We start from the raw sequence: 27812 nt of genomic DNA on the forward strand, positions 1-27812 counted from the left end.
ACAGTGTAGAATCCATGTCATTTATAGTTTATAAAAGACAAAATGTTTACATAAAATCATGACAGTGTTTACATGATATCACCCACCACTAACATTATTTACTGTATCTTTTGAAAAAAAAAATACCACTATTTATACAGCAAAAGACTTAAGAATATTTAACAGGAGCAAGTTTCATTTTCCCTGGTTTTACTATAACACTGTTCAACAAACGCAGCAAACCTTCACCATCTTATCCAGAAGGGTCACCTCTTCACCCTCACATGGAAGAAGTAATCTGATTGGCATGGTGGTATGTTTGAAGCAGGTCCCTTGTGTAGCACTGGAACCCAGTCACGATGTCTTTCATCCATTTCATAGGCTGGTTTGCTGCAATAATGCCAAATAATTAGAAACTCTATAAATAGAAGGTAGTTCTGCAAAATCACTCAGTAGGATGTTTGTTCTAATTTGCTATGACCTCAGAGCGCATCGGAAATAAAACTAATAGGCTATAAAGAGTGATATGAACATATTTAGAACTTACCGGAATGAAACTGTCTGGAGCACCAACAGATATTTGGAGATGGAAGAGAACTGGATATCAGCTTGTCTCACAGCTGCTATCCAGGCTAGACCCCTTCGTTTGGTAACATCGATACACGAGCTGCCTCATGTTGCTTCCAGGTTGGGAAAGAATGAAAAGACAAACCCTTTTCAAGCTTATTCTCTTGCCGGTCGTGCGATCACACATTGCAACCGACCACACAGCAAATACGAACCACGGCTGTTGTGTGTACTTTCGCTGCCTTTTCACTTGCGCTAGACCCCCAAAATGGCGGATCGGGCCAAAATCCTTTCCACGCCCACCCTCGTGACATCACGCTCCAAAGCCCTATAAAAGAAGGTACGACCTCTCCCATGCTCCCAGAATGTGGGTGTGAAAGCCAGAGCACTCTGGAATGCAGACAAAGCCTTTGCAGACTATTAAGGATCAAAACTCTACCAATCTAAAACTAATTATAAAACTCTAAGCATATATGAGTAGATATTTCTAAGCATAAATGACAATCAACTATACAAAACCTGACACGTCTCATATACATGTCAAAAAGTTATTTCGCAATAATTATTTTTGTTGTTTTGTCGCCCAGCCCCACCTTCACAAAATTAATCCTATTTAGTAATTCAGTAATCCTATATTTTGATATAAGATTTTACAGTGCTAAATACAGTGCTCCTAGGGTTGTGTCTCTTCCACCTGGTCTCTTGCAGATGCAGTAAATATACCTAACACCTATATCTTTAGGAACTTTTTTGTATTAGTATTGTATTTGTATTTTTGCACCTTGAGAACTATTAGCTGTAAAGTTTCGCATGCCTCAACATGCAATATGTCCTTATTTTGATGAAACTGGACAAGTGGAGTGAAAAAAAGTCCTATCTCTAGCAGATGAATGGTATCTGAAAGTCATGTAACCTCCTCTTATGTTAGCTTTCTGTTATCATCTCTTATGTTAATGGGTCGGTTTTGACCTGTGAATTAAATCAGCTATAAAATACACTAAAAACAATAAGTTATCATGCAATTTGTTTCTCATCTCTTGGTTACCTTGTTAGGCCTCCCTATCCATGAAAATGTTGGTTTTAACACTTTTGTTGTGGGCCTCTGGGTCTTTTTTGTCACTATACCCCTCGATTTCAATTAAAAAAAAATTGTAAAATTAACCTCAAGAGAATCATATTAATAAATAAAAGGTTTTTGTGTTACTGTTACGGTTCTGGGACCCAGTTGGACCCAGTATTTTGAGTTTATTATGTTCTGGTTTACTTTTGCATCACGGATTATTCTTTATGTTTCTCTGGTACTTTGTGTTTCAGTTATCTTGGTGTTTTGGATTGTTTTCTGATGATGATGATTATTATTAGAGTTCTATGTTTCTGTTTATTTTGTGTTTAGGATTTGTGTTATGTTATGTTAGTGTGTGCAGCTTGGTTCCCCCCGTCTCGTTAGCCCTGATCTCTCCCAGCTGTGTCTCCCTCCTGTTGTCCATTCCCTCATTACTACCCTGTGTATATAAGCCCTGTGTTTTCCCGTGCTCGGTGTCGCGTCGTACCATCAGTTTATGCCTGTGTGGTTCGGTTCTCAGTGTTCACTTCATATTTTGTTTTCGTACCAGCAATAAAGCTGAGGGTTTTTGAGTTTCAAGTTAGTGTCTGAGTCCTGCGCTTGGATCCTCCTCTCTGCCTGCCGGCACACAGAGCCCTGACAGTTACCTGACTATTACTGAGGGGTATAGGACACATGTCTTAAATAAATCTGTTTTATTGATTTTTTTCATTTTTAGCTTAATAACTAAAATGACATCTATGGTGTTACGGGTCAATTTCAACCCAGCTCTGTTCTAGGATGCCCTCTGGATCCAGTGGAGGTGGTGAGTGACAGGAGAATGGCAGCTAAGCTGTCATCCCTGTTGGACAACATCTCCCACCCCATGCATGAGACTCTGACAGCACTGAGCAGCTCCTTCAGTGGGAGACTGCGGCACCCACGGTGTGGGACGGAGAGATTTCGCAGGTCTTTCCTCCCCACTGCTGTCAGACTCCACAACAAATACTTTAACTGATCAAACACACACATCCACACATGTGCAATAACACTAAGTGCAATAATCTTTTCTGGCATTGTTGTATTTTTACTCAGTTGTATATAGTATTTGTATTCTATTTTTTATCTTATTGTATATTTTATTCTATTTTATTCTACTGTATATAGTATTTTATTTTATTCTATTCTGTATAGTTGTGTACTGTATTTATTATTATTTTATTTAATTTTTGCTTCATAACTTTTGCACTGTCCACTTCCTGCTGTGACAAAACAAATTTCCCACGTGTGGGACTAATAAAGGTTATCTTATCTTATCTCTTATCTTATAGATATTTACATCAAGAAAAGACAAAAAAATGTTCTTTTTTTCAGCAGTAGACCTTTAATATAAACTGAAAAAAAGAAAAAGTCCACTCCTCCTTTGTTTTGGTTATAGTCGTGAGTAAATGTGGGCTTTTTATCACTTCCTAATGATACAGCTACACCTTTGGAAAGTTTTCTTTGTGAAGTTCTTGTCCGAGGTCATATCTGGTAAAAAATAAAATAAAATAAAATATCACAGCTGGTATTGTGATCCTGCAGTCCAGTGGTCATATCGAGGACCACACATTTTCATTGTTTCTTCTCAGGGATGCCACTCGCAGCTTTGACTGTGAAAATCTGTACATTCCAGGCATAGTTGATTTTTGCATCACAGCCTTCCCAGATTTTTCTGCCGTATTTCCCTGGCTTACTGGGTATGTATTGCCAGAAGGGGCATTTTCCTTGAAAAGTGGACAAGACGTTCATCCACTGTCACCTCTGGCCCTGGGATGAACATCAGCGGAAGGAGCTGCACCCATCTCTCCCAGACATCCCTGATGGGAGCAAGCTTGTCAGACCTCAGGTCTCTCTGTTGTCAAATCTGAGGACTCTTGAATCAAAATGATATCAAATGTGTGAAGTGACATCGTTGCCCAGAAAATATAAATATATATGTGTGTGTGTATGTATATGTGTGTGTGTATATATATATATATATATATATATATATATATATATATATATATATATATATATAAATATGAAGGCATGCCAGCTCGGACGTCGCCCGGATCAACAAGGTCCGCGTCAGGTGTTGAGGAACCAGGGCACCCTGACGACAAGTGGGCTACTGGAACAAGAAGGCATCGGTGGGCAAGAGACGAAAACAGGGCGTTGTTGGAATGCTACTACGCAAGTAACCCTGGCGGAAGGGGTTACATGAATAGGATGAGGGACCTATGGATTCTTCGATACCCAACATCCACAATGACGGCGAAACAACTAGTAGCTCAGTGTTCCAACATTCGAAAGAAGGACTGCTCTCACAGCTAGAGATTGACGAGGTACAACATAAATGCTACGGCAAGGAGGAGTCAGGACGCCAGGTCAGGGGAGAAATCATCACCCCACCCGAGATTGGGTACATAGCCCCAAGTGCGATAGGAGAAGGATCGTTGAGTGCGAGAGGAACTGACCTGAAAGATAGGATCATGGCCAAGCTTGAAACCTGGACCCCCCTAGCGGGTTACCAAGATTACGTGAAGTACCCTCAGAAGGTCTGCTAGATGATGTTAATGCAGCACTACGGATGATACCTACAACCACGATTACCGACACTAACAAGCTGATCTACACTACGGCAGCAGTGATCAGTGAGATGCTTGGCTACAAGTTGAACAGCCACAGGGGCAGTACCCTCCATGGAGAAGGAGGCTAGAGGGCAAGATCAAAGTAGCACGGAGGAGGTTAGCCAACTAACGGAGTTGCAGAAAGGCGCGACAAAGAAGGTGCATAAGAAATACAGCAAGCTGTCCATACCTGAGGCCTTGAAACTGCCAAGCAAAGACTCACAGCCTTGGCCAGCTGCTTGAGGAGGTACACCAGAGAGATAGAAGGCAGGAGAATAAACCAGCTGTTCTCCACAGAACCAGCAAAGGTGTACTCTCAGTGGCAAGGGAACAATAACAGAACAGCACCACCAAGGCTGGAGACGGAGCAATACTGGAAGAGCATATGGGAGAAGGACGCAACCCATAACGGCAATGCTCAGTGGCTAGTGGATCTGAGGGCAGACCATAGCGACCTCCTGAACAGGGTCCAGTAACCATCACAGTGGCAGACATCCAAGAAAGGGTCTCCAGTATGAAGAGTTGGACAGCACCAGGGCCCGACATGGTTCACGCCTACTGGCTGAAGAAGCTGACTGCACTCCACGAGCGCCTGGCAGCACAAATGAACCAGCTGCTAGTTAACGAGAGACACCTGGAATGGCTAACCAAAGGTCGGACGGTCCTGATCCCCAAGGACCCCAAGAAGGGACCGGTCCCATCCAACTACCGACCAATAACCTGCCTCAGTACTACATGGAAGCTCCTGTCAGGCATCATATCGGCTAAGATGAACAGGCACATGGGTCAATACATGAGCGGGGCACAGAAAGGGATTGGCAAGAATACCAGAGGCGCAAAACACCAGCTACTGGTAGACAGAACAGTCAGCCGAGACTGCAAGACCAGACTGACCAACCTGTGCACAGCCTGGATTGATTACAAGAAGGCCTATGACTCAATGCCCCACAGCTGGATACTGGAATGCCTAGAATTGTACAAGATCAACAGGACCCTAAGAGCCTTCATCAGGAACTCAATGGGGATGTGGCACACAACACTAGAGGCCAACTCCAAGCCCATAGCACAAGTCACCATCAAGTGCGGGATCTACCAAGGAGATGCTCTGTCCCCACTGCTGTTCTGCATAGGCCTGAACCCCTCAGTGAGATCATTAACAAGACTGGCTACGGATACCGACTACGGAACGGAGCGGTTGTCAGCCACCTCCTGTACATGGATGACATCAAGTTGTATGCCAAGAGTGAACGAGACATCGATTCACTGATACACAGTACCAGGTTATACAGCAATGACATTGGAATGTCATTCGGGCTGGAGAAGTGTAGTCGGATGGTAACAAAGAGAGGGAAGGTAGTCAGAACTGAGGGGATTGAACTACCAGAAGGCAACATTGCAGACATAGAGGACAGTTACAAGTACCTGGGGATCCCACAGGCGAATGGGAACCATGAAGAGGCCGCTAGGAAAGCTGCAACCACCAAGTACCTGCAGAGGGTCAGGCAAGTCCTGAGGAGTCAGCTGAACGGTAAGAACAAGATCCGGGCCATCAACACCTCGCCCTGCCCGTGATCAGGTACCCTGCTGGGGTAATAGGCTGGCCAAAGGAGGAGATAGAAGCCACTGACATCAAGACAAGAAAGCTCCTTACCATGCATGGAGGGTTTCACCCCAAGTCCAGCACCCTGAGGTTGTACGCTAAGCGGAAGGAAGGGGCCGGGGACTGGTGAGTGTCAGCACCACAGTCCAGGATGAGACAAGAAACATCCACGAATACATCACGAAGATGGCCCCAACTGACAGCGTGCTCAGTGAATACCTCAGGCAGCAGAAACCCAAGAAAGAGGAGGAAGGCGAGGAACCATCATGGAAGGACAGGCCCCTGCACGGTATGTACCACCGGCAGATAGAGGAGGTGGCTGATATACAGAAATCCTACCAGTGGCTGGACAAAGCTGGACTGAAAGACAGCACAGAGGCACTAATCATGGCAGCACAAGAACAAGCTCTGAGTACAAGATCCATAGAGGCTGGGGTCTATCACACCAGGCAAGACCCCAGGTGCAGGCTGTGTAAAGATGCCCCAGAGACAATCCAGCACATAACAGCAGGGTGCAAGATGCTAGCAGGCAAGGCATACATGGAACGCCATAACCAAGTGGCCGGCATAGTGTACAGGAACATCTGTGCCGAGTATAACCTGGAAGTCCCAAGGTCAAAATGGGAGATGCCCCCAAGGGTTATGGAGAATGACCGAGCTAAGATCCTGTGGGACTTCCAGATGCAGACGGACAAAATGGTGGTGGCTAACCAACCGGACATAGTGGTGGTAGACAAACAGAAGAAGACGGCTGTAGTGATCGATGTAGCGGTTCCGAATGACAGCAATATCAGGAAGAAGGAACACGAGAAGCTGGAGAAATACCAAGGGCTCAGAGAAGAACTCGAGAGGATGTGGAGGGTGAAGGCAACGGTGGTCCCCGTGGTAATCGGAGCACTAGGTGCGGTGACTCCCAAGCTAGGCGAGTGGCTCCAGCAGATCCCGGGAACAACATCGGAGATCTCTGTCCAGAAGAGCGCAGTCCTGGGAACAGCTAAGATACTGCGCAGGACCCTCAAGCTCCCAGGCCTCTGGTAGAGGACCCGAGCTTGAAGGATAAACCGCCCGCAGGGGCGTGCTGGGTGTATATATAAATACCTTGGAGTACATATAGACAATAAACTGAACTGGACAAAAAACACCACAGCACTTTACAGAAAAGGCCAGAGTCGTCTCTATTTTTTGAGGCGACTGAGGTCCTTCAACATCTGCCAGAAAATGTTCTGGATTTTCTATGAGTCTGTTGTGGCCAGTGCGATCCTCTATGCTGTTGCATGCTGGGGGAGCAGGCGGAGGGTCGCAGATGCCAACAGACTCGATAAACTGATCCGTAAGGCCAGTAGTGTTGTGGGGATGGAGCTGGACTCCCTCAAGGTGGTGACCCATTGTACTTTATTTCCCCTAGGGATCAATAAAGTATTCTGATTCTGATTCTGATTTCTGCCTGTTGATGCGTCCCATAGACTATCAGTGGCCTCATTGCAGGATGTGTACACTCCAGCAAGAAGAAGAACACCAATGAAAGCATCCAGGTATTCCTCATCGATATCTTTCCATGTGTTGGCATGGACTTTTTTTCCTTCAAGGTTTATCATAGTAATGATGATTCTTTTTAGTGACAATGGCATAAATAGCTCAAAACATCTCTTGATGTCACTGACTTTGGTCAGAGCAAACCTTGTGATTCCAGGGGTCATTTTGATGACATTTGCAGCAGCTGCCCTGTCATGTACATCATGAGGTACTGAGCTCCAAAAGATCTTACCATTTTTGGACTTTCAGCAGGAGTAGCTTCAGCACCAGCAACCTCCACCTCTGATCAGATGTGTCTGTGTCTTCTGGATGATAGTCCACATTGTCTTCCTCCTTAGAAACCTGCCCATCTGAATCACTATTCTGCTCTGTGTCCTCTCCTTCATTTTCACCAAAAATATGATCCAGAACTTGGCTCACTGTGAATCTTCTTCTCATTTTTGTATGCTGCAAATTGTAAATGTGCACTCTGGAAGTCAAATGGCCACTCAAATTAGTGAATTCACCTCACATGTCTTGACATGCCCGTCTTTATTTTGTTTTGTTTTTGTGCAGGTATACTGCAAAAAACACGCAAAATAAGAATCCCCTAAAGCTCATATGATTAGGAGAGGAGCTTGCTGTCAGTGTTTTAGCTGACAGTGCACTTATGATTTTAGTTTTGGATTTAATTATTGCTTTATACTCATAATATTATATTTGGGTCAAAACCGACCCTAACAACACAAGGGTCATAATTTCAACTAGCGCCATCACACAAGATGGCGCGGCCACGTCCAGACGCCTTCCTGACCGCTCCGCTCCGACTATCCACTTTTCTTGTTTTTTACTTATTTTTTGCTCTGGTTTACTTTCCAAAATCCTCTAGTCTTATAGTATACGACAGCAGATCACTTGTAAACATCGTGACAAGGTTGCACTTCTAATATTGGACACTTTTAAACCTGACCCATCCTGGCCGCCAGAGATTCTACGCGGCGCGGAGAACAACAAAGGATGGGCCGCTCATCCGAGGCGTAGAACAAAGAAACGCCGGGGGAAACGCGCTGGCATTAGGAACAGACTGAGACAGCAGGCGCATCGCACACCACTGCCCAGTATCCTACTGGCCAACGTACAATCCATGGAGAACAAGCTCGATGACCTAAGAGCAAGAGTCACCTTCCAACATGACATGAGGGACAGCAACATTCTGTGCTTCACGGAGACATGGCAGACCCCCACCGTGCCGGACCAGGCCGTAACTCCGTCGGATTCATTCTTTGTGCTCCGCGCAGACAGAACGGCAGAGTCGAACAAAACCAAAGGTGGAGGAGTGTGTTTCATGGTAAACAGAAAGTGGTGTGATGCCAGGAGGATTTCTACTCTTTCCAGCAGCTGCTCGCCACATCCGGAATTCCTGAGCATTAAGTGCCGCCCTTTCTATCTGCCCCGTGAATTCACCTCGGTCATCGCCACGGTGGTGTACATCCCACCCCAAGCGGACACAGGTATGGCTTTGTCTGAATTACATGATGTGCTGAGTTCGCTTCAAAACAAGGACCCGGGCGCAGCCCTCATTGTAGCAGGAGACTTTAATAAAGTGAACCTCAGACAAGTCATGCCAAACTTTTACCAGCATGTCTCATGTCCAACAAGGGGGGATCGAATTTTGGATCACTGCTACACGCCATACAAGCAGGGCTACAAAACTGTCTCACACCCGGCTTTTGGGAAGTCTGACCACAACGCCATCTTCCTCATTCCCCAGTATAAACAAAACATACGGAGGGAAGAAGTAACCACGAGGGAGGTAAAATGGTGGTCTGCCCAATCAGAAGCTACGCTACAGGACGCACTCAACGACGTCGACTGGGACATGTTCAGAGCATGCGCAGTCGACATCAACGAGTTTACGGAAGTAGCAGTATGCTTCGTCAATATGCTAGCGGAGGAGATTATCCCCACTGCGAGAGTCACCACATTCCCAAACCAGAAACCGTGGATGGACAGATCGATCCGCACTGCAGTGAACGCCAGGACCGCCACCTACAACATGGGTCTCACCACTGGCGATATGAGCGCCTACAAAGCGGCCTCATGCGGCGTGCGGCGCACGGTGAGAGATGCCAAATGCCGGTACCGGGAGCGTGTGGAGTCCCGCTTCCACCAGGGCGACACACGGAGTATGTGGCACGGACTACGCACCATTACGGACTACAAACCCAGGGATACTGCGCCGATCAACGCCGACTCTGCATTCACCAATGAGCTGAACCAGTTCTACGCCCGTTTCGAGGTTAGCCAGGCGGCTAATGCTATCTACCGCCTGACTACCGAGGATAGTGAAGTCATCAGCAAGAGACCGGTGACCAGCATCGCGGAGCGGCATTGAGGAGAGTGAACACAAGAAAAGCGGCGGGGCCAGACGGCATCACCGGCCGTCTGCTGTGCTGCTGTGCTGACCAGCTAGCAGGTGTGTTCACTTACATCTTCAACGAGTCCCTGGCGAAGTCTGTGGTCCCCACATGCTTCAAAAGATCCACCATCATCCCTGTGCCCAAGAACAGCAAACCCTTATCCCTGAACGATTACCGGCCAGTTGCACTGACCTCGGTAGTAATGAAGGTGTTTGAGAGGCTGCTGAAGAACATCATCTCCTCCTCCATCCCAGACACCACAGATCTGCTGCAGTTCGTCTACCGACCCAACAGATCCACAGAGGATGCCATCACCCACGTCCTGCACACCACCCTCAGCCACGTGGACAAGAAACAGGGTAACTATGTGAGAATGCTGTTTGTTGATTACAGTTCAGCGTTTAACACAATAGTGCCCAGCAGACTGTTCACAAAGCTCAGGGATCTGGGACTCAACAGCCGTCTGTGTGCATGGGTGTTGGACTTCCTCACTGGCAGAACTCAGGTGGTGAGGGTAGGTAGATGCGTCTCTAACAGCATCACCATCAACACAGGAGCACCACAGGGATGTGTCGACTCGCCACTCCTCTACTCCCTCTACACTTCAGACTAGGGGTGCAACGGATCACGGTTTATCCGAAATCCGAACCGATCCCACTCCACGGTTCGGTACGCACGTGATCCGAAGATTCGAAAAAGAAAAAAAAAAAGTATGTGTATGGTGCGCGTCCTCAGTCTGTCAAGCGGTAGCGCTAGCGGTCCAAGTAGCGGAGCAGAGGAGTTTGGGGCATTTAAGCAGCCCTTTGCTGCCCAGTCCGACCGGGCTAAAGCTAAAAGCTAATTGGGTGTTTAGCTGCAGACGGGAGGCCGTCGTCTGTTGTGCAAAACAAGGTTTAAACTGTGATGAACGTGCTTGAGCCACGCTATGATATCCCGTTGCGCGTCCACTTCAGTGACAAGATCCTTCCAAGCATGTATGAGCAGGAGAAGTTTAAAGTTATGGCTGAACTGTCCCAGGCATCTTCTGTTGCTCCAACTACAAATGGGTGGAGCTCCAGGGCAATGGAAAGCCACGTGACCGTGACCGCCCGTTATATCACAGCGGAGAGGTAGATACAAAGCCCTGCACTGCCCTATAGATTACATTAGATTAGATGAAACTTTATTTATTTCTCGGTGGGTTCCTCCGGAAATTCAGTTTCAGTAGCACAGCACCCACAGAAGTTGCAGAATGTGAGCAGAAATATACAATGTTTACACATGTATAAATACAGAGTATACAAAAGGGATAAATAGAATAAATAGGAATAAGGATACAAGGGAACGGCACATTTCAAGTATTGTGAGTCTATTACACCATTGGATATTAACAAAAACTATTGCACAGTGAAAAGGCACTACAGCTTACTTGTTCCCCCCCTCCTCTGTCCCCGCTTCCTCCAGCGAGGAGTTAAACAGTTTGATGGCGTGTGGGACAAAGGACTTTTTAAGTCTGCTGGTCCTTGACTTTGGGAGAAGCAACCTGTCACTGAACACTCCTCTGGTTGTTTATGGCCATGTGCAGATGATGCAGAGGCTGCCCAGCATGGTCCATAATGTCCATATTGCACCTTAATTTGTTTTTATATAAGTGCGTGGAATCAGTCTTCAGTTGAATGTTTTTTAATAGGCAAAAAATACTTAAATAAGTAAACGGCGAGTAGAATTTGTCTTTTTTTTTTCTATTTTTGCTGATCCGAAAATTGATCCGATCCGTGACTTTAAAACCGTGATCCGATCCGAACCGTGAGATTTTTGATCCGTTGCACCCCTACTTCAGACTGTGTGGCCACCCATGGCTCCAACACCATTGTGAAGTTTGCTGACGACACAGTGGTGTTGGGTGCCATCTCCAACAGCGATGAGGCGGCCTACATGGACGAAGTGAAGAATCTGGCATCACAGTGCCAGGACAACCACCTCCAGCTGAACGTCGGCAAGACCAAGGAGCTGGTGGTGGACTTCAGAAGGAGTCAGCACAGAGACTACAAGCCCATTATCATCAATGGAGCTCCAGTGGAGAGGGTGCAGTCCTTCAAGTATCTTGGTGTCCACATCTCCTCAGACCTGACATGGGCTGCCACATTCAGGTCCAGACCAAAAAGGCTAGGCAGCGCCTGTATCACCTGCGACAACTGAGGAAGTTCAGGGTCTCTTCACACATGTGTTCACACATGTGTTCTGCTGTACGGATCACTCTCTGGACAGCTTTTTGGTCCTTCACACATGTCCTTCACACATGTGAAGGACCAAAAAGCTGTCCAGAGAGTGATCCGTACAGCAGAACGCTGCTGGAGGATTGCTCTCCCCCCGCTTCAGGACACCTACACCAGGAGATGCCGGACTAGTGCAGCGCAGATTCTGAAGGACCCGTCACATCCTGGCAACAAACTGTTCCAACTTCTGCAATCTGGTAGAAGGTTCCGCATCATCCGGGCAAGGACAGAGAGACTCAAGAGGAGCTTCTATCCCCAAGCCATCCGGGCCCTAAACACACACACACACGCTCTCTCACATCATCTATAATTGACTGAGACAGGACTCTCTTCCAGACGCTCTAAACCCAGGCAAAATGTACATTTCAAATTCCTTTAATTTTAAATATGTTTATATTGTCTATTCTGTAAAATAGTCAGATGACTATTCTTATTAATGTACAGAATTCACGTGCTTGCTGCTATTACTGCACATTCACCCAATGTATATACTAATATATACACACACACATATATATATATATGTATGTATGTACACATATACATATATATAACAGCCAGTCTTGTATATAACAGCCAGTCTTGTTAATGATCTCACTGAGGGGGTTCAGGCCTATGCAGAACAGCAGTGGGGACAGAGCATCTCCTTGGTAGATCCCGCATGGTGACTTAGTGCTATGGGCTTGGAGTTGGCCTCTAGTGTTGTGTGCCACATCCCCATTGAGTTCCTGATGAACGCTCTTAGGGTCCTGTTGATCTTGTACAATTCTAGGCATTCCAGTATCCAGCTGTGGGGCATTGAGTCATAGGCCTTCTTGTAATCAATCCAGGCAGTGCACAGGTTGGTCAGTCTGGTCTTGCAGTCTCGGCTGACTGTTCTGTCTACCAGTAGCTGGTGTTTTGCGCCTCTGGTATTCTTGCCAATCCCTTTCATGTGCCTGTTCATCTTAGCCGATATGATGCCTGACAGGAGCTTCCATGTAGTACTGAGGCAGGATGGGACCGGTCCCTTCTTGGGGTCCTTAGCCATTCCGGGTCCTTAGCCATATATATATATATATATATATATATATATATATATATATATATATATATATATATATATATATATATATATATATATATATATATATATATATATATATATATATATACATATATATACATATACATATATATCCATCCATCCATTCGCCTCGCTTATCCTTTTCAGGGTCGCGGGGGCTGGGCGTATCCCAGCTGTCATAGGGCGAGAGGCAGGGTACACCCTGAACAGGTCGCCAGTCTGTCGCAGGGCTAACACATAGGGACAGACAACCATTCACACTCACATTCACTCATACATTCACACCTAGTGGCAATTTTGGATTATCCAATTAACCTATCCCCACAAGCTGCATGTCTTTGGACGGTGGGAGGAAGCCGGAGTACCGGAGGGAACCCACGCAAACACGGGAGAACATGCAAACTCCACACAGAAAGACCAGAATATACATTATATATAATATAATGTACATATATATATATATATATATATATATATATATATATATATATATATATATATATATATATATATATATGATATATATATATATATATATATATATATATATATATATATATATATATATATATATATATATATATATATATACATGCTGGAGCTAGGCGAGTGGCTCCAGCAGATCCCGGGAACAACATCGGAGATCTCTGTCCAGAAGAGCGCAGTCCTGGGAACAGCTAAGATACTGCGCAGAGGACCCTCAAGCTCCCAGGCCTCTGGTAGAGGACCCGAGCTTGAAGGATAAAACCGCCCTGCAGGGGCGTGCTGGTGTTTTTTTTTTTTTTTTTTTTTTAAATAATGTTCTTCCTCTACATTGTTTTTTGTTTTATTTTGTAGAAATAGAGGTTCCTGACAAAGTCAAAAAGCCTTGATACAATAAACAAATGTGAGTTTTTTATGCATTTGAAATTTAAAATGGGTCGGTGCCGACCCTAACACGAGAGGAAGGGTAATTGGGTAATAGGAAAAAAAAATCCAGAAAGACCTGACACAGGAGAGATGAGATGCATATTGCCCTTCAGCTGATTGATCTACTGTTCAATGAAGTCTCATCTCATCTTTAGAAGCCAATAGAAAAGAACTGGACTGAAAATCAGTGGGAACAGATCTAATGAAGTATCGAATCTGTCAAGGCTAAGTCTTGAGCTTTGATTCAAACTGCAGTCAACAAAGATTTGAAGCACCTGTACAAAGAATTAACACTGATCCAAACTGCAAAGCAAAAACAGGAAGCAAGCAAAACTACAAAGGAGTTTGCAAAGAAAAGCGTCTGGACTTCTTTGAGTTGCTTGAAGACGTTTCACCTCTCATCCGAGAAGTGAAACGCCTTCAAGCAACTCAAAGAAGTCCAGACGCTTTTCTTTGCAAACTCCTTTGACTACGATGACCTGGATGACTGAGAACCTTCACAGACAAGCAAAACTACACTACCACACTGCAACAATCTGGCATCAATCAGAATTCAAACTAGCATTATCATTTTTACTGAATGTTCATCTACTATAAATGATTCACTCCACCATTTCATCCTCAAAATCTCTTTACTGCTACTACCTCAAATGAACCAGAAGAATTGTATGTCCACCTTGATAAAAATTTATCTGAACTGACAAACTGATTCTCTTTCCTACCAGGTAATACTGGTTCACCCCAGTGAGGCAGTCACAGTGCTGGGCAGACTCACCAGAGAACAACCGGACAGAGTTTTTTTCAAAAGCCAGTTCCGCTCAGGGAGGGTCAGTGAAACTACCACCTGTAATGTATGTTTGCGTCCATCCCGGCAGCCTGTGTGCAACTACACTGAGCTGCATACAGGTCAGCAGTGGTTCTGCTACAAGCCAAAGAAGCTCAGTTGTGATGCCAGGATCAGTCACTCCAAGGGGGGATTTACACAAAACATCACTGTCATGGAGAGCAAGCTGTTTCAAAGGTATGCATTATCTGTTTTGTATGTCTTTGGTGTGAGGTTGAGGGAGTTATAAACAGTAGTAATATCTGTAATATAGTAATATTAGCAATAATAGTAATATCTGTGTACCTGGATCCTGTCTTCTAAACTAAAAATCCTTAAACATTTTTAAGCTACTTTATAGAGTAATAGACAATAAGCACTTCTTCAGTGATACTCTTGATAGGGGCCACCCAGCAAATGTCAACCCAAAAGAGAAATATTGGCCTCTTCAGCTGCTGATCCATTGTGTTCACCGTCTGTCAGTCAGCCGATAAGTTTCTTAAGCAACCACTTTAAATAGATTTTGATAATCATTGGTGTTTAGCCAGGGTGCTCTTTGCTTAAAACAGTTTCCTACTCTTTTTAATAAAAAACTGAGGGATCCAAGTGAACTGAAGCAATAAAAAAAAAAGAGGACAGAGGGAGACAGAGGACTTAAATACACATGAGGGTAACGAGGGAAGTGGAAACACCTGGGGAAACACATCTGACACAAACAAACATGACGCCACTGGGGAAGCAAAACTAAACACACAGAACATGGAAACAAGACTTAATAAAACAGGAAACGAAGAGACATGAACTGGGACATGCAAGCTTGAAACAAGAGACAGAGAGAGGGAGTGAGAGAAGGAGAGGGACACAGAGGAGAGAGACAGAGGGGGAACCTACATAGATGAGGAGATAACACATGACAAACAGAGAAAACCTGATAAACAATGAGACACAGGTGAAACATAAACTAGACTAAAACTCAGCTAAATCATAACTAATAATAGCAACACAAGAACTTCACATATTTCCAGTATAACATAAGAAATCTCAAATACAAAATGAACTCAAAATACTAGGCACAAACCCAGGACCCTGAAAGTCATAATATGGAGCTTATCCTTGCAACCATGATTAGGGCCATAATTTATTGGAAAAGGATTATTTTAATAGCTTTTTTTGCACATGCCATCACAGTGGATATTAAATCAGATATTCAATATTTAATTGAAGTACAAACTTTTAGCTGTAATTAAGGAGGTACTGCAAAAAAATTGCAGTAGGGTCATTCAAAATCATTTTTGTCATGATTTTGCAGTTACTGGATCCAAGCATCACCAATAAAATGTTTACAAGAGCAATTTAAAGAATAAATAGAATTAACAATAGGAAGGCTTGATTGCCACCTGTTAGGTTTGTAGCTTAAACCTATTCGCTGGAACGTTGAAGACAACGTAATTACACAGCAAAACCAGACACGAGTAGGCAAAGTTCTTCATGTTTCTCGTGCACGGGAGAGAACCGGACAAACGCCGCTCCTTCGCTTGACCCCAGTTGCTCTCATCCGCTCCCCCGTACACTGTTCTTTTATTGAGGTCACATGAATATGCATAGGTTCATTAACATACGACGTCTACATACACACAAAGAGTACCTTGCTTGTGCGTTGTGTGTGTGTGTGTGTGTGTGTGTGTGGGGGGGTCAGAGGTGACCTCATAAAGACTTCCCTGAACCTGCTGGTCTGGAAGTCCTTTCCTCGTTGCTAGGAGGAAAACTTCTATTTGGAAAACATGTCAGTCATCATCAAACCACATTCTTTAGTCCAGTGAGCTTCATTTATGGACCATCAAAGCCTCACCTAAACATGGATGCACCACTTTGCATAAGTTTAATACCCGTAAATGAACTGTTAATCACACAAATCACTGCAAAAATCATAGAAACATTGTTTAGAAAACATAGAAAACATAGTTTCATGTAATTCATATAATTCTGGACCCCTCCTCTTGACGCATGGACACTCCCATGAGTCAACTCATCACACCTAGATTCCTGTCTGAAAGAAAAGGTTAGCTAGATCACGTCCCAGGCAACATCAGGGTGTCTCCCCCTCTGGAGCAGCACCACCCCGGACCTGTAACCCTGCAATAAAAGATGTTAGTGTGTTTTGCATATTAAGTTTGCTTAAAACCCGGCTCCGCCAGGAGCCTGCATACACACCATCATGGCCTGGAAAACAAGATCTGGAAGTGAAATCAAACTTCACACTTATAAACAATTGTATCATAAGAGCAACAAAGCACTCAGCATCAGCAGGACAAGTATCATGTGCAGGTTTTCTCAAATAAGAAAAATACAATTATTGCCATAATTTGCCTCAGACATGGATCATCCCATGTACTCAGTTAACATTAATGCAATCGGTGACGTCCCTTAAGCAAAGTCACTCCACTTAGCTATAACTAGGAGCAGTAGCGGTTTTAGATACGGGCGACACGGGCGGTTGCCTGGGGCGGCATCGTGGTGGGGGGCGGCATCACGGGCATCGGTAAAAAAAAAAAAAAAAAAAATTGCTCATACTCATGCTGCCCCGACACCAGCCAGCGCATATGGGAATGGCATAGGCACCGATCGGTTTCTATCGCCCATTTGCTGGGAGTAAGGGCACCCTCGTTTGCAAGGTGCGCCTGCTGCTTGCGGCTCAGGGAGGAGAGGGCGGGGCGGCGGGGGATTCTGTGGCTGGCTGGAGCAGCGTCTAATAACCAACTCGCAAAATAAAACTAAATAAAAACAAAACAACAAACACGAAAACACCAGACATTATGATACAGACTTATAATTTGCACCGATGTTTTTTCGAAATTCTATACACGAAAAGTGAGCGCGAGAGCCCTCGGTGCGCCTGCTCGCTGCTAAACTTTATTGTCATCTCCGCTACATACAGTCCAGGATATAGAGAGACGAGACGACGAGGATCCAGTTACAGCAGTGCAAGTAAACAAACAATAAATATAAGAAGAGTAAGAAAATAAATATAGGGGAGACTGGGATAGATGTAACGTGGGTCAGTTGTAACACTTCCAATTTCTCCAATCAGGGCTAAGTTTCAAATGATGTGATTCATCCTGTACATGCCCAATTCAGTTCTGCTATCAAATGTGAAAAATCAGCACATTTTGTCAAACACAGACAATTTAACACGAAAAAAGTAATTTGTATGCCAAAAAGTAAGTTTTTCTACTTTATTTCAATTTCTAATAGCATTATCTGCTTTGCAGTTAAACTCATCAAACATAAATTATGTTATTTGTATGTCTATGGGGATATATTCTGTGTAGGTCTTTAGTGCTAATGTTTTAGCCGTTGGCTGTAATGTTTGCTCATGGCTATAGGAGTCTGAGTCAGTTGTAACAGCAACAGTCTGGGTTAGTTGTAACAATAATGCAGATGTTACAACTTACCACACTATTACTTTAACTTATATTAAACAAGTTGGGGCAACGACATCAGCAGAGACAGGTTCACTGGTCACCTTTGTATATGCGGTTAATGCCATTGGCAACACAATTCCTCCACTGTTTGTGTTCCCACACATACATTATGCAGACCACTGTGTCAGAGATGGACCAGTAGGAAGTACTGGTAGTGGAAATAAATCAGGATGGGTGCAAGAAACAGATTTTATCATCTTTCTGAAGCACTTTGCAAACCACACCAAGGTAAGCCATGATAAAAAGTAATGGAATTGCGATGCTGGTGAACAACTACATTTTTTCAGCTTCATTGTTATCTTCAAAAGTTGGTGCAAGAGTTGTAGGTTATAATGCCCACTGAGCCAATGAGGCCAAACTCAAGGAAGACCAACCAAAATTAATGAAATATTCAGTTGCAGAAAATTCCATAATTTGTCTTTTTTGGGGGGTTGGAATATGTTCAAAAGCTAGATTTCTGCATTCTGTCACACACACATAGCTACATAAATGGCTCTAAGTGCATTCATGTGTTGAATAAAAAAGATTACATGTTAATGTTTTGTCAGTACCCTTATTTCATTGTGTTACATTTCACCCCAGGATATGTTACAACTAACCCAGACTATGGGGTTAATTGTAACATTTCACTCTTTGTGTTTGAGACCATACCATGCAATGGGCAATTGTGCTGCAGAGAAAATAGCTGCACTATTTAATAGCAGAGACACGTAAATACTTTGCATTAAATTTTGAATCCACTACCTTAAAAGAGCTCCTATTTACAGACAGAAATGTCAAAAATGTTACAACTATCCCCGGTCTCCCCTACACTTTAGGACTCGGGGTAAAGGGATCAATAACAATTTAAAATTTATAATTTACAGTTTGATGATTTAAAATCTAACACACGAAAGGGGGGGGGCTGCTTCCAAATAGAGCACATTTCATTCATAATGTTGTAAATCCAAGCCTATTATGTATTCATGATTTGAATCCTGGGTTGTGCGAAATCCCAGTAATACACCTTAGACAAAGTGAATCTGTGAACTAAGGTGCAGGTCTATTAGGTTATGTTGTGGCGATCCTCGAGTTGGGGGATTTGTGTTCATACTGGAGTGCAAAATTAAAACTAATGTAAGATGGACAAGATAATTTCAAAGCCATCAGGTACTCAGTTTAGAAAAAATAGAAAAGAAGAGGAGGAGAAACGAGCCAAAGATCCAGGTAAGCAGATGTGTCATTGGATAATGGCAGGTCATCCTGAAACAATCAGAATCAGAATACTTTATTAATCCCTAAGGAAATAATGTGGGTTACAGTTGCCCCAAGAAGAAATGGTAAAAATAGTAACAGTAACAGACTAAACTCCAAACAATACATTATGTTACAGATTTTAATATTAATTAGTCATTGTCAAGTGTTGATTTGTCCTGTTCTCATTGTATGATGAATTATGATGGCTGTGTGTGTGTGTGTGTGTGTGTGTGTGTGTGTGTGTGTGTGTGTGTGTGTGTGTGTGTGTGTGTGTTTTTCTGGCGAAATTCAGTATGGTTCCGACAACAGTTTTATGTTAATGTATAATCCTTAATGTGTTGTGTGTGTGTGTGTGTGTGTGTGTGTGTGTGTGGTGGTTGGGGGACGCCAGACAGGCTAGGACCGCCACTGACTAGGAGCTCAGTAGTGGCCAGCTAATGAGCCCCATATCAAACTATTCCACAAACACTGCATCTCTTAGTTGCTTTCTCATGTTACTTGTCCGTCTCTGCTGAATCCTCTACATGCACTCTTAGAAAAAACAAACATTAGCAACACACGTGGACAATCCTGGAGGTCAGGCACAAATTTACAGGTTCCAGAGGTGCTGTAAAAAGACCATAAAGTTAGCCATCCATAGCTGCGGAAAGAAGTGACACTAGTTTCAACACAGGGAATGTCTCACATGTTATTCATATCATCAAAGTAACCTTTAACATTTCCCCAACAACACAGTGTAACAGCATCACCAACTCATAACCTGTAAACACAGTTTTCTTCACACATGAACCCAGAAATCCTGTAGTAGAAAAACATCAACCAGCTGTCCTGGTATAAATCACATGATCAAATCACATGAAGAACTGTAATGCTGTAGAAAAGAAAATGCAAATGTTAGCGCTGCGCAGGTGTATACACACTTTCTCACAGTTACCTCTGTGAGCAACACAAGGTAGTGAATAACACCCCTGGTAGATGCACAGACACAGAAAGTGGCATTTAAAAGGTTAAATCATCACGCAACCTCGAATGTTGCTGTCATCTTTCTGCTCCTGTAAAAAGAAACACACATAGATTCATCTGCACCTTTGTCAGGTGGGGGTTAACTTCGCACAGTGATGTCAGCCAGTCTGTCAGCTTTTACCAGTCAGTCAGTTTCCCATTTTTATTTTCACTCATTCATTCATGCATTCTTTCTTTGCTGATAGTGGAACCTATCGTCGCATTTCGTTTCCACTCTCAACAAAATGACGTCATTCAAAAAGAAAAAGAAGAACTTTAGATTGGATTACCTCGCTGAATCCTTTGTGGGCAGGGACTCTCTTTTTAATTGTCCCAGATAAGTGACTTTCTCCTGAGCCCATTTTAATGGAGAAGCTCACTTGCAACAATTTTCTCGACGACGTGTCGTATAGCGCTTCTGTTCTAATCGTGCAGATCTGCTTCAAACGAGATCATCAAACAAAAACTCTCAGTGCACTGTGAAAGTATCAAAAACTAAAAAGGCCTCATTAAGTCATGACACATGCTCCTCATCTCAGGAGGGTAAATCATACTATTGGTATGATTTATCATACCATCATACTAATTGGCAGGCTCAACTTCACAACAAAAGAAAAATCATCAGCTACATTAATTCCAAACCATCCATCAGCCACACAACACACAACATAAGCCTAATATGTTATTAGATATGAGTTTAATCCCCAGGTCTGTGGTTTTCACTCATTTAGGCCACAGACCCATCTTATTCAGTTTTCCTCTTTCCCCATCATCATAAAACGTGTGACGTGTCATCAGGTATTTCACAAAAGTAGTTTGTTCTTATGTATTCAGAGTTGTGTATCTGGGTGCAGGATTCACTCGCACTCGTGCTAGAATTCAATCACCTTTCCTTAATCTAAGAACAATCAACTAATTTGCATATCAGCTATTAACCCACTAAGTTGACAGGACAACAGAAATGCATGTTCAAAATATTATCACAAAAATAGAATTTCACTCATACAGTAAATTACTTGTGCTGCATCAGTCAGGCAGAAAGCATCTCCCAATTTACTATATTAACAACTAAATTTATTGTCCGATCACTGGTTGGTCAAACCAGAATCTTTTTTCCCACAAAAATTAAACTGTTGTCCTGCAACCTAGAGAGTTAATTGTCAGCATTGGATAAATTCAGCATTTGATAACAAGTGTCTGTTAAATTGACACTATTTTAACACTGATGAGAGATAACAAGCTGATTTTCATTGCATGTGTGTTTGTGCTATTAGGCAGGTTTAATCAATGTCTGAGGAGCTGCATCTCCAGCAGGGCATGTTCTTAAAGCTGCCTTTCCTACACACTTCTCTGCTATTAATTGATCATTTTTAACTAATGTGCTATGAGTCCACTCTTATAACGTTGAAGACAATGTAATTACACAGCAAAACAAGACACGAGTAGGCAAAGTTCTTCATGTTTCTCATGCACAGGAGAGAACCGGACAAACGCCGTTCCTTCGCTTGACCCCAGTTGCTCTCGTCCGCTCCCCCGTACACTGCTCTTTCATTGAGGTCACATGAATATGCATAGGTTCATTAACATACGACGTATACATACACACAAAGAGTACCTTGCCTGTGCATTGTGTAAGTTCATCTAAGCAAAAGGCACTTAGAGTAAAACAGACATAGATACGTTTACCCTATCAAAAAACAATAAGTCAAGGTATGCCCTCTCCCATGCTCCCAGCGTGGGTGTGAATGCCAGAACACTCTGGAATGCACGCAACGTCTCTGCAGACTATTAAGGATCAAACCTCTACCAATCTACAACTAATTATAAAACTCTAAGCATATATAAGTAGATATTTCTAAGCATAAATGACAATCAACAATACAAAACCTGACACCACCTGAACAATCAAGCAAGAACTGACACAACGAAGTGAGTTCAGGAACAGTCTGCAGGGATTGGAAATTTGCAAAGGTGTGGCGACATTCTATGAGGTGCCGTAAGGGACATTATTACTGAAACGCTCTCACACACACTACTGAAATTTTAGCTCTCACACACACACTACTGAAATGTTAGCTCTCACACACACTACTGAAACACTCTCACACACACTACTGAAATGTTAGCTCTCACACACACTACTGAAACACTCTCACACACACTACTGAAATGTTAGCTCTCACACACACTACTGAAACACTCTCACACACACTACTGAAATTTTAGCTCTCACACACACACTACTGAAATGTTAGCTCTCACACACACTACTGAAACGCTCTCACACACACTACTGAAATGTTAGCTCTCACACACACTACTGAAACACTCTCACACACACTACTGAAATGTTAGCTCTCACACACACTACTGAAACACTCTCACACACACTACTGAAATTTTAGCTCTCACACACACTACTGAAACACTCTCACACACACTACTGAAACACTCTCACACACACTACTGAAACACTCTCACACACACTACTGAAATTTTAGCTCTCTCACACACTACTGAAATGTTAGCTCTCACACATACTACTGAAACACTCTCACACACACTACTGAAATGTTAGCTCTCACACACACTACTGAAACACTCTCACACACACTACTGAAATTTTAGCTCTCACACACACTACTGAAACACTCTCACACACACTACTGAAACGCTCTCACACACACTACTGAAATTTTAGCTCTCTCACACACTACTGAAATGTTAGCTCTCACACACACTACTGAAACACTCTCACACACACTACTGAAATGTTAGCTCTCACACACACTACTGAAACACTCTCACACACACTACTGAAATGTTAGCTCTCACACACACTACTGAAACACTCTCACACACACTACTGAAATTTTAGCTCTCACACACACTACTGAAACACTCTCACACACACTACTGAAACACTCTCACACACACTACTGAAATTTTAGCTCTCACACACACTACTGAAATGTTAGCTCTCACACACACTACTGAAACGCTCTCACACAAACTACTGAAATGCACTCACGCACTCCACTGAAACCAGAGGCATTTCCGCTGAACAGGAAGTTGTTTCTTGACAAGTAAACTGATGGAAAAAGTGGTATATTTCAAAACACTACAAGGATGTCTACTCAACAACCTGCTAGTACAGCAGTCCCCAACCTTTTTTGCGCCACATACTATTTATGGCCGACAATAATTTCACGGACCGGCCTTTAAGTTGTCTTGGATAAATAAAACCAGTACCGCTACCAAAAAAAGATTTATTCATAACACACGGGAAAAGACCCAAGGAAACCGAGTAAACAATATAAACGATATAAAAATAAAAATATGATAAATACCCTGAAAAACATAAATTTCAAACTCAAGCCTCAACTCTTGCGACCCGGTACCAAACGACTCACAGGCCGGTACTGGTCCAGGACCTGGGGGTTGGGGACGGCTGTGCTTGTAGCCTAAGTGAAGCAGCCGCATTACTTAACAATATTTTAGCTTCCTTCAATCAAGGAATGGATTCAAGGTGCAACAGGGAATTCGGCAAGTATGTCCTGTTTCCCCTAAGCTTTTTATATTGGCAACTCAGTTGTTAACACTATTAATCAAAAATTCTAACGACATACAAGGAATATCAGTTTTTAATAAAGACTTCAAAATAAGTCAATTCGCAGATGATACATCTATTTTTTTGAAAGAGAAATACGTGGTAGAGAAAACTAAATTTTCTCTAAAGCTTCTCGTTTATCTCTCAGTATCAAAAAATGTGAACTACTCCCGATTCATACAAGCTCTGACTCCTCAATATCTTTGGTTAGAGTTGAACCTAAAGTTAAATATATAGGGCTGATAATATCTAAAAAACCCAATTAGCAGAGAAGACACTAATATTTCTAACTGTATCATGGAGATGAAGAAATCACTTAGCCACTGGTTAACCAGTGGTTAACATCCTATCTAAAGCTGAAGGCATCTCCAAATTGATTTATCCTTGTCACTCTCTATATATCTCCTCTAAAAGCATTAATAAGGCTAACACAGTTATTTTCGAATTTTTGTGGAGGAATAAAACCCATTACATTGAAACATCTCAGCTTGTGAAGGAATACAATAAAGATAGTATCAAAACTCCAGAATTAGAATTTATGGTTGGCACACTTAGAATTAAATGGTTAAAATCTGAGATAATGAGATTTACCCACAACTTCTCCCCATAATTAAACCTTATGGAATCATAGGATAATAACACTTAGTCAAAAATCAATTTTCAGGAGCGACTGGTTTAAACAAAAAGATTATATTCATAACAGATTTGTTGGATGATAACGGTGTCATTCTAAGTTACACAGACTTTTCAGAAAAATATTGTCTAAACTGTTCTCAAAGAGAATATAACAAATTTTGTGAACTGGTCCCACTGCCTCTGCTTCATTTGATTAAAAATTTTATGATATACAATAATTTCTCATCAGTGCTCCCAAATTTATTGCTAGGGCAATGTCAGCTGTTTGATAAAAATGCAATAATAAATTTATTAGTAGTTTCTTCAAAGACAAAATGTTTCATAGTTACAACAGAATGGTTACATTACATGGTTTTAATTTAGTTATTTCATATACACTGGATAAAGCACACTAAAAATTTATGAAATAGCCTATTCTACCTAAAGTTAAAGAAACACACTTAAAGTAATAAACAAAATTAATCCTGTGGCAGAATTACTAAAAAGAGATTTGGTTTTGAGGTGGATCAGTGTTCTTTTTGTACTGATGAAAATGAAACCCTAGAACATCTTTTTTTTCCTATGCCCTATCACACAATGCATTTGGTGCAACTTAAAAAAATGGATTTCCCCAAATATTAATGATGTGCCACTATTTGAATTACATCACAATTTTTTTTATATGGATCATCTAGCATTGGGTGTCTCAGACATTATTAACATCATCATACTTTTGAATAAATATCATATCCATTGTGCTAAATGGAGGAACGCTAAGCCTTCTCTCCCTGGTTTTATTAATGATTTTAAGATATTTTTTTCTTTGTTAAAAAAGACAAAAAGCACATATGCCAAAAAAATTAACCAGGATAATGCCCGTCTGCTATTCTAAATTTTGACTTATGCTGAGGCTTATATATTGTTAAGTAATGCAGCTGCTTCACTTAGGCTACTAGCAGGTTGCTGAGTAGACATCTGTGTAGTGGTTTGTTTGAAATCTACCACTTTTTCCTTCAGTTTCCTCGTCAAGGAACAACTTCCTGTTCAACTGAAACGCCTTCCTGTTCAACTGAAATGCCTTGGTTTTTCAGTAGGGTATGTGAGAGTGTTTCAGTAGTGTGTGTGAGAGTGTTTCAGTAGTGTGTGTGTGAGGGTGTTTCAGTAGTGTGTGTGAGAGCTAACATTTCAGTAGTATGTGTGAGAGTGTTTCAGTAGTATGTGTGAGAGCGTCTCAGTAGTGTGTGTGAGAGCTAACATTTCAGTAGTATGTGTGAGAGTGTTTCAGTAGTATGTGTGAGGGTGTTTCAGTAGTGTGTGTGAGAGCGTCTCAGTAGTGTGTGTGAGAGCTAACATTTCAGTAGTGTGTGTGTGAGAGCGTTTCAGTAGTGTGTGTGAGAGCTAACATTTCAGTAGTATGTGTGAGGGTGTTTCAGTAGTGTGTGTGAGAGCTAACATTTCAGTAGTGTGTGTGAGGGTGTTTCAGTAGTGTGTGTGAGAGCTAACATTTCAGTAGTGTGTGTGTGAGGGTGTTTCAGTAGTGTGTGTGAGAGCTAACATTTCAGTAGTATGTGTGAGGGTGTTTCAGTAGTGTGTGTGAGAGCTAACATTTCAGTACTGTGTGTGAGAGCTAACATTTCAGTAGTGTGTGTGAGGGTGTTTCAGTAGTGTGTGTGAGAGCTAACATTTCAGTAGTGTGTGTGTGAGGGTGTTTCAGTAGTGTGTGTGAGGGTGTTTCAGTACTGTGTGTGAGAGCTAACATTTCAGTAGTGTGTGTGAGAGCTAACATTTCAGTAGTGTGTGTGAGAGCTAACATTTCAGTAGTATGTGTGAGGGTGTTTCAGTACTGTGTGTGAGAGCTAACATTTCAGTAGTGTGTGTGTGAGGGTGTTTCAGTAGTGTGTGTGAGAGCTAACATTTCAGTAGTGTGTGTGTGAGGGTGTTTCAGTAGTGTGTGTGAGAGCTAACATTTCAGTAGTGTGTGTGTGAGGGTGTTTCAGTAGTGTGTGTGAGAGCTAACATTTCAGTAGTATGTGTGAGAGTGTGTTACGACCCCCTCTGCTAGGCGTCAGGGGAGGAGTAACATACACAAGCCCCGAACACAAAACTGAGTAAAGAAAGGTTTTAATTTCAAACTTTAAACAGAAAACCGACAGGGCTGTTCAAGAGACCCCTGGGCAAACAATTACTATATAAAGACAAAAAAAGAAGACAAGAGTAAAAGCTAATGGTTAACTAAGGCAAGCTGGCGGCACACAAACTAAAAGCTAGGAGAAAACTAAGGCGAGCCAGCATCACAATTTCTACTCACAGCCAGCTAGCAGCGCAAAGCTCTAATCAGGCTAAGTTCAAGCATGCATCATGGTTTGACAAAGAAACAAGTTCAACAAAGATTGAAGAGGGAGGCACGAAGGGCAAACTGCATGTTCAGTCCTAAGCAGCAGCCACTGAGTGAAGGACCTCCAGCCTTTTGTATTCCCCGGTAAATGCAGGCAGCCGTGTCATTGGGCCATCGTGTTCAAGGCTCCTGCAGAAGCCAATGGTGTGAGTGGTCTGGCACACTCTGATCTGCGTGAAGTTGAGGCGGGCACAGATCCGGGGCCAGCCAATCCCCCGTGAGTCCTGGAACACTGATTTCCATGGAGGAAGGCGGGGCCACCTGAGGCCAGAGGCCGTAACACCCCTCCCCTTAAAATACCAACTATGTTGGGCAGAAGCAGACACTACAGAGTGTGAACAAAAACAAGAACAAACACAGCAACACACGCTTACAACCGGGACAGACCATCAGCTAAAACATTTTCAGACCCCTTTTTGTGGTGAATACTTAAGTTGTATTCCTGCAACAACAGAGCCCAGCGCATAAGGCGCTGGTTATGATTAAACATGCGAGCAAGGAACACGAGTGGGTTGTGGTCGGTGTACACAACAAGAGGTAACATGCTGGACCCCAGGCATACGTGAAAGTGCTGAAGAGCCAACAACAAAGCCAGGGTCTCCTTTTCAATGGTGGAGTAGTTTAACTGATTTTTATCGAACTTGC

General features: G+C 42.9%; 1 protein-coding gene across 1 annotated transcript in view; it reads left to right on the forward strand.

The window, feature by feature from the left end:
• Positions 1-27388, forward strand: part of LOC120434160 (NXPE family member 3-like) — an 88519-nt gene extending 61131 nt beyond the window's left edge. The window contains exons 3-4 of the mRNA XM_039601720.1: positions 14730-15025; positions 27262-27388. Coding sequence (XP_039457654.1) covers positions 14730-15025; positions 27262-27388 — 423 coding nt within the window. The remainder of the gene's footprint in view (positions 1-14729; positions 15026-27261) is intronic.
• The last annotated feature ends 424 nt before the right edge of the window (positions 27389-27812 follow it).

The sequence above is a fragment of the Oreochromis aureus genome, linkage group 3 (assembly GCF_013358895.1).
Source record: "Oreochromis aureus strain Israel breed Guangdong linkage group 3, ZZ_aureus, whole genome shotgun sequence".
Lineage (NCBI taxonomy): Eukaryota > Metazoa > Chordata > Actinopteri > Cichliformes > Cichlidae > Oreochromis > Oreochromis aureus.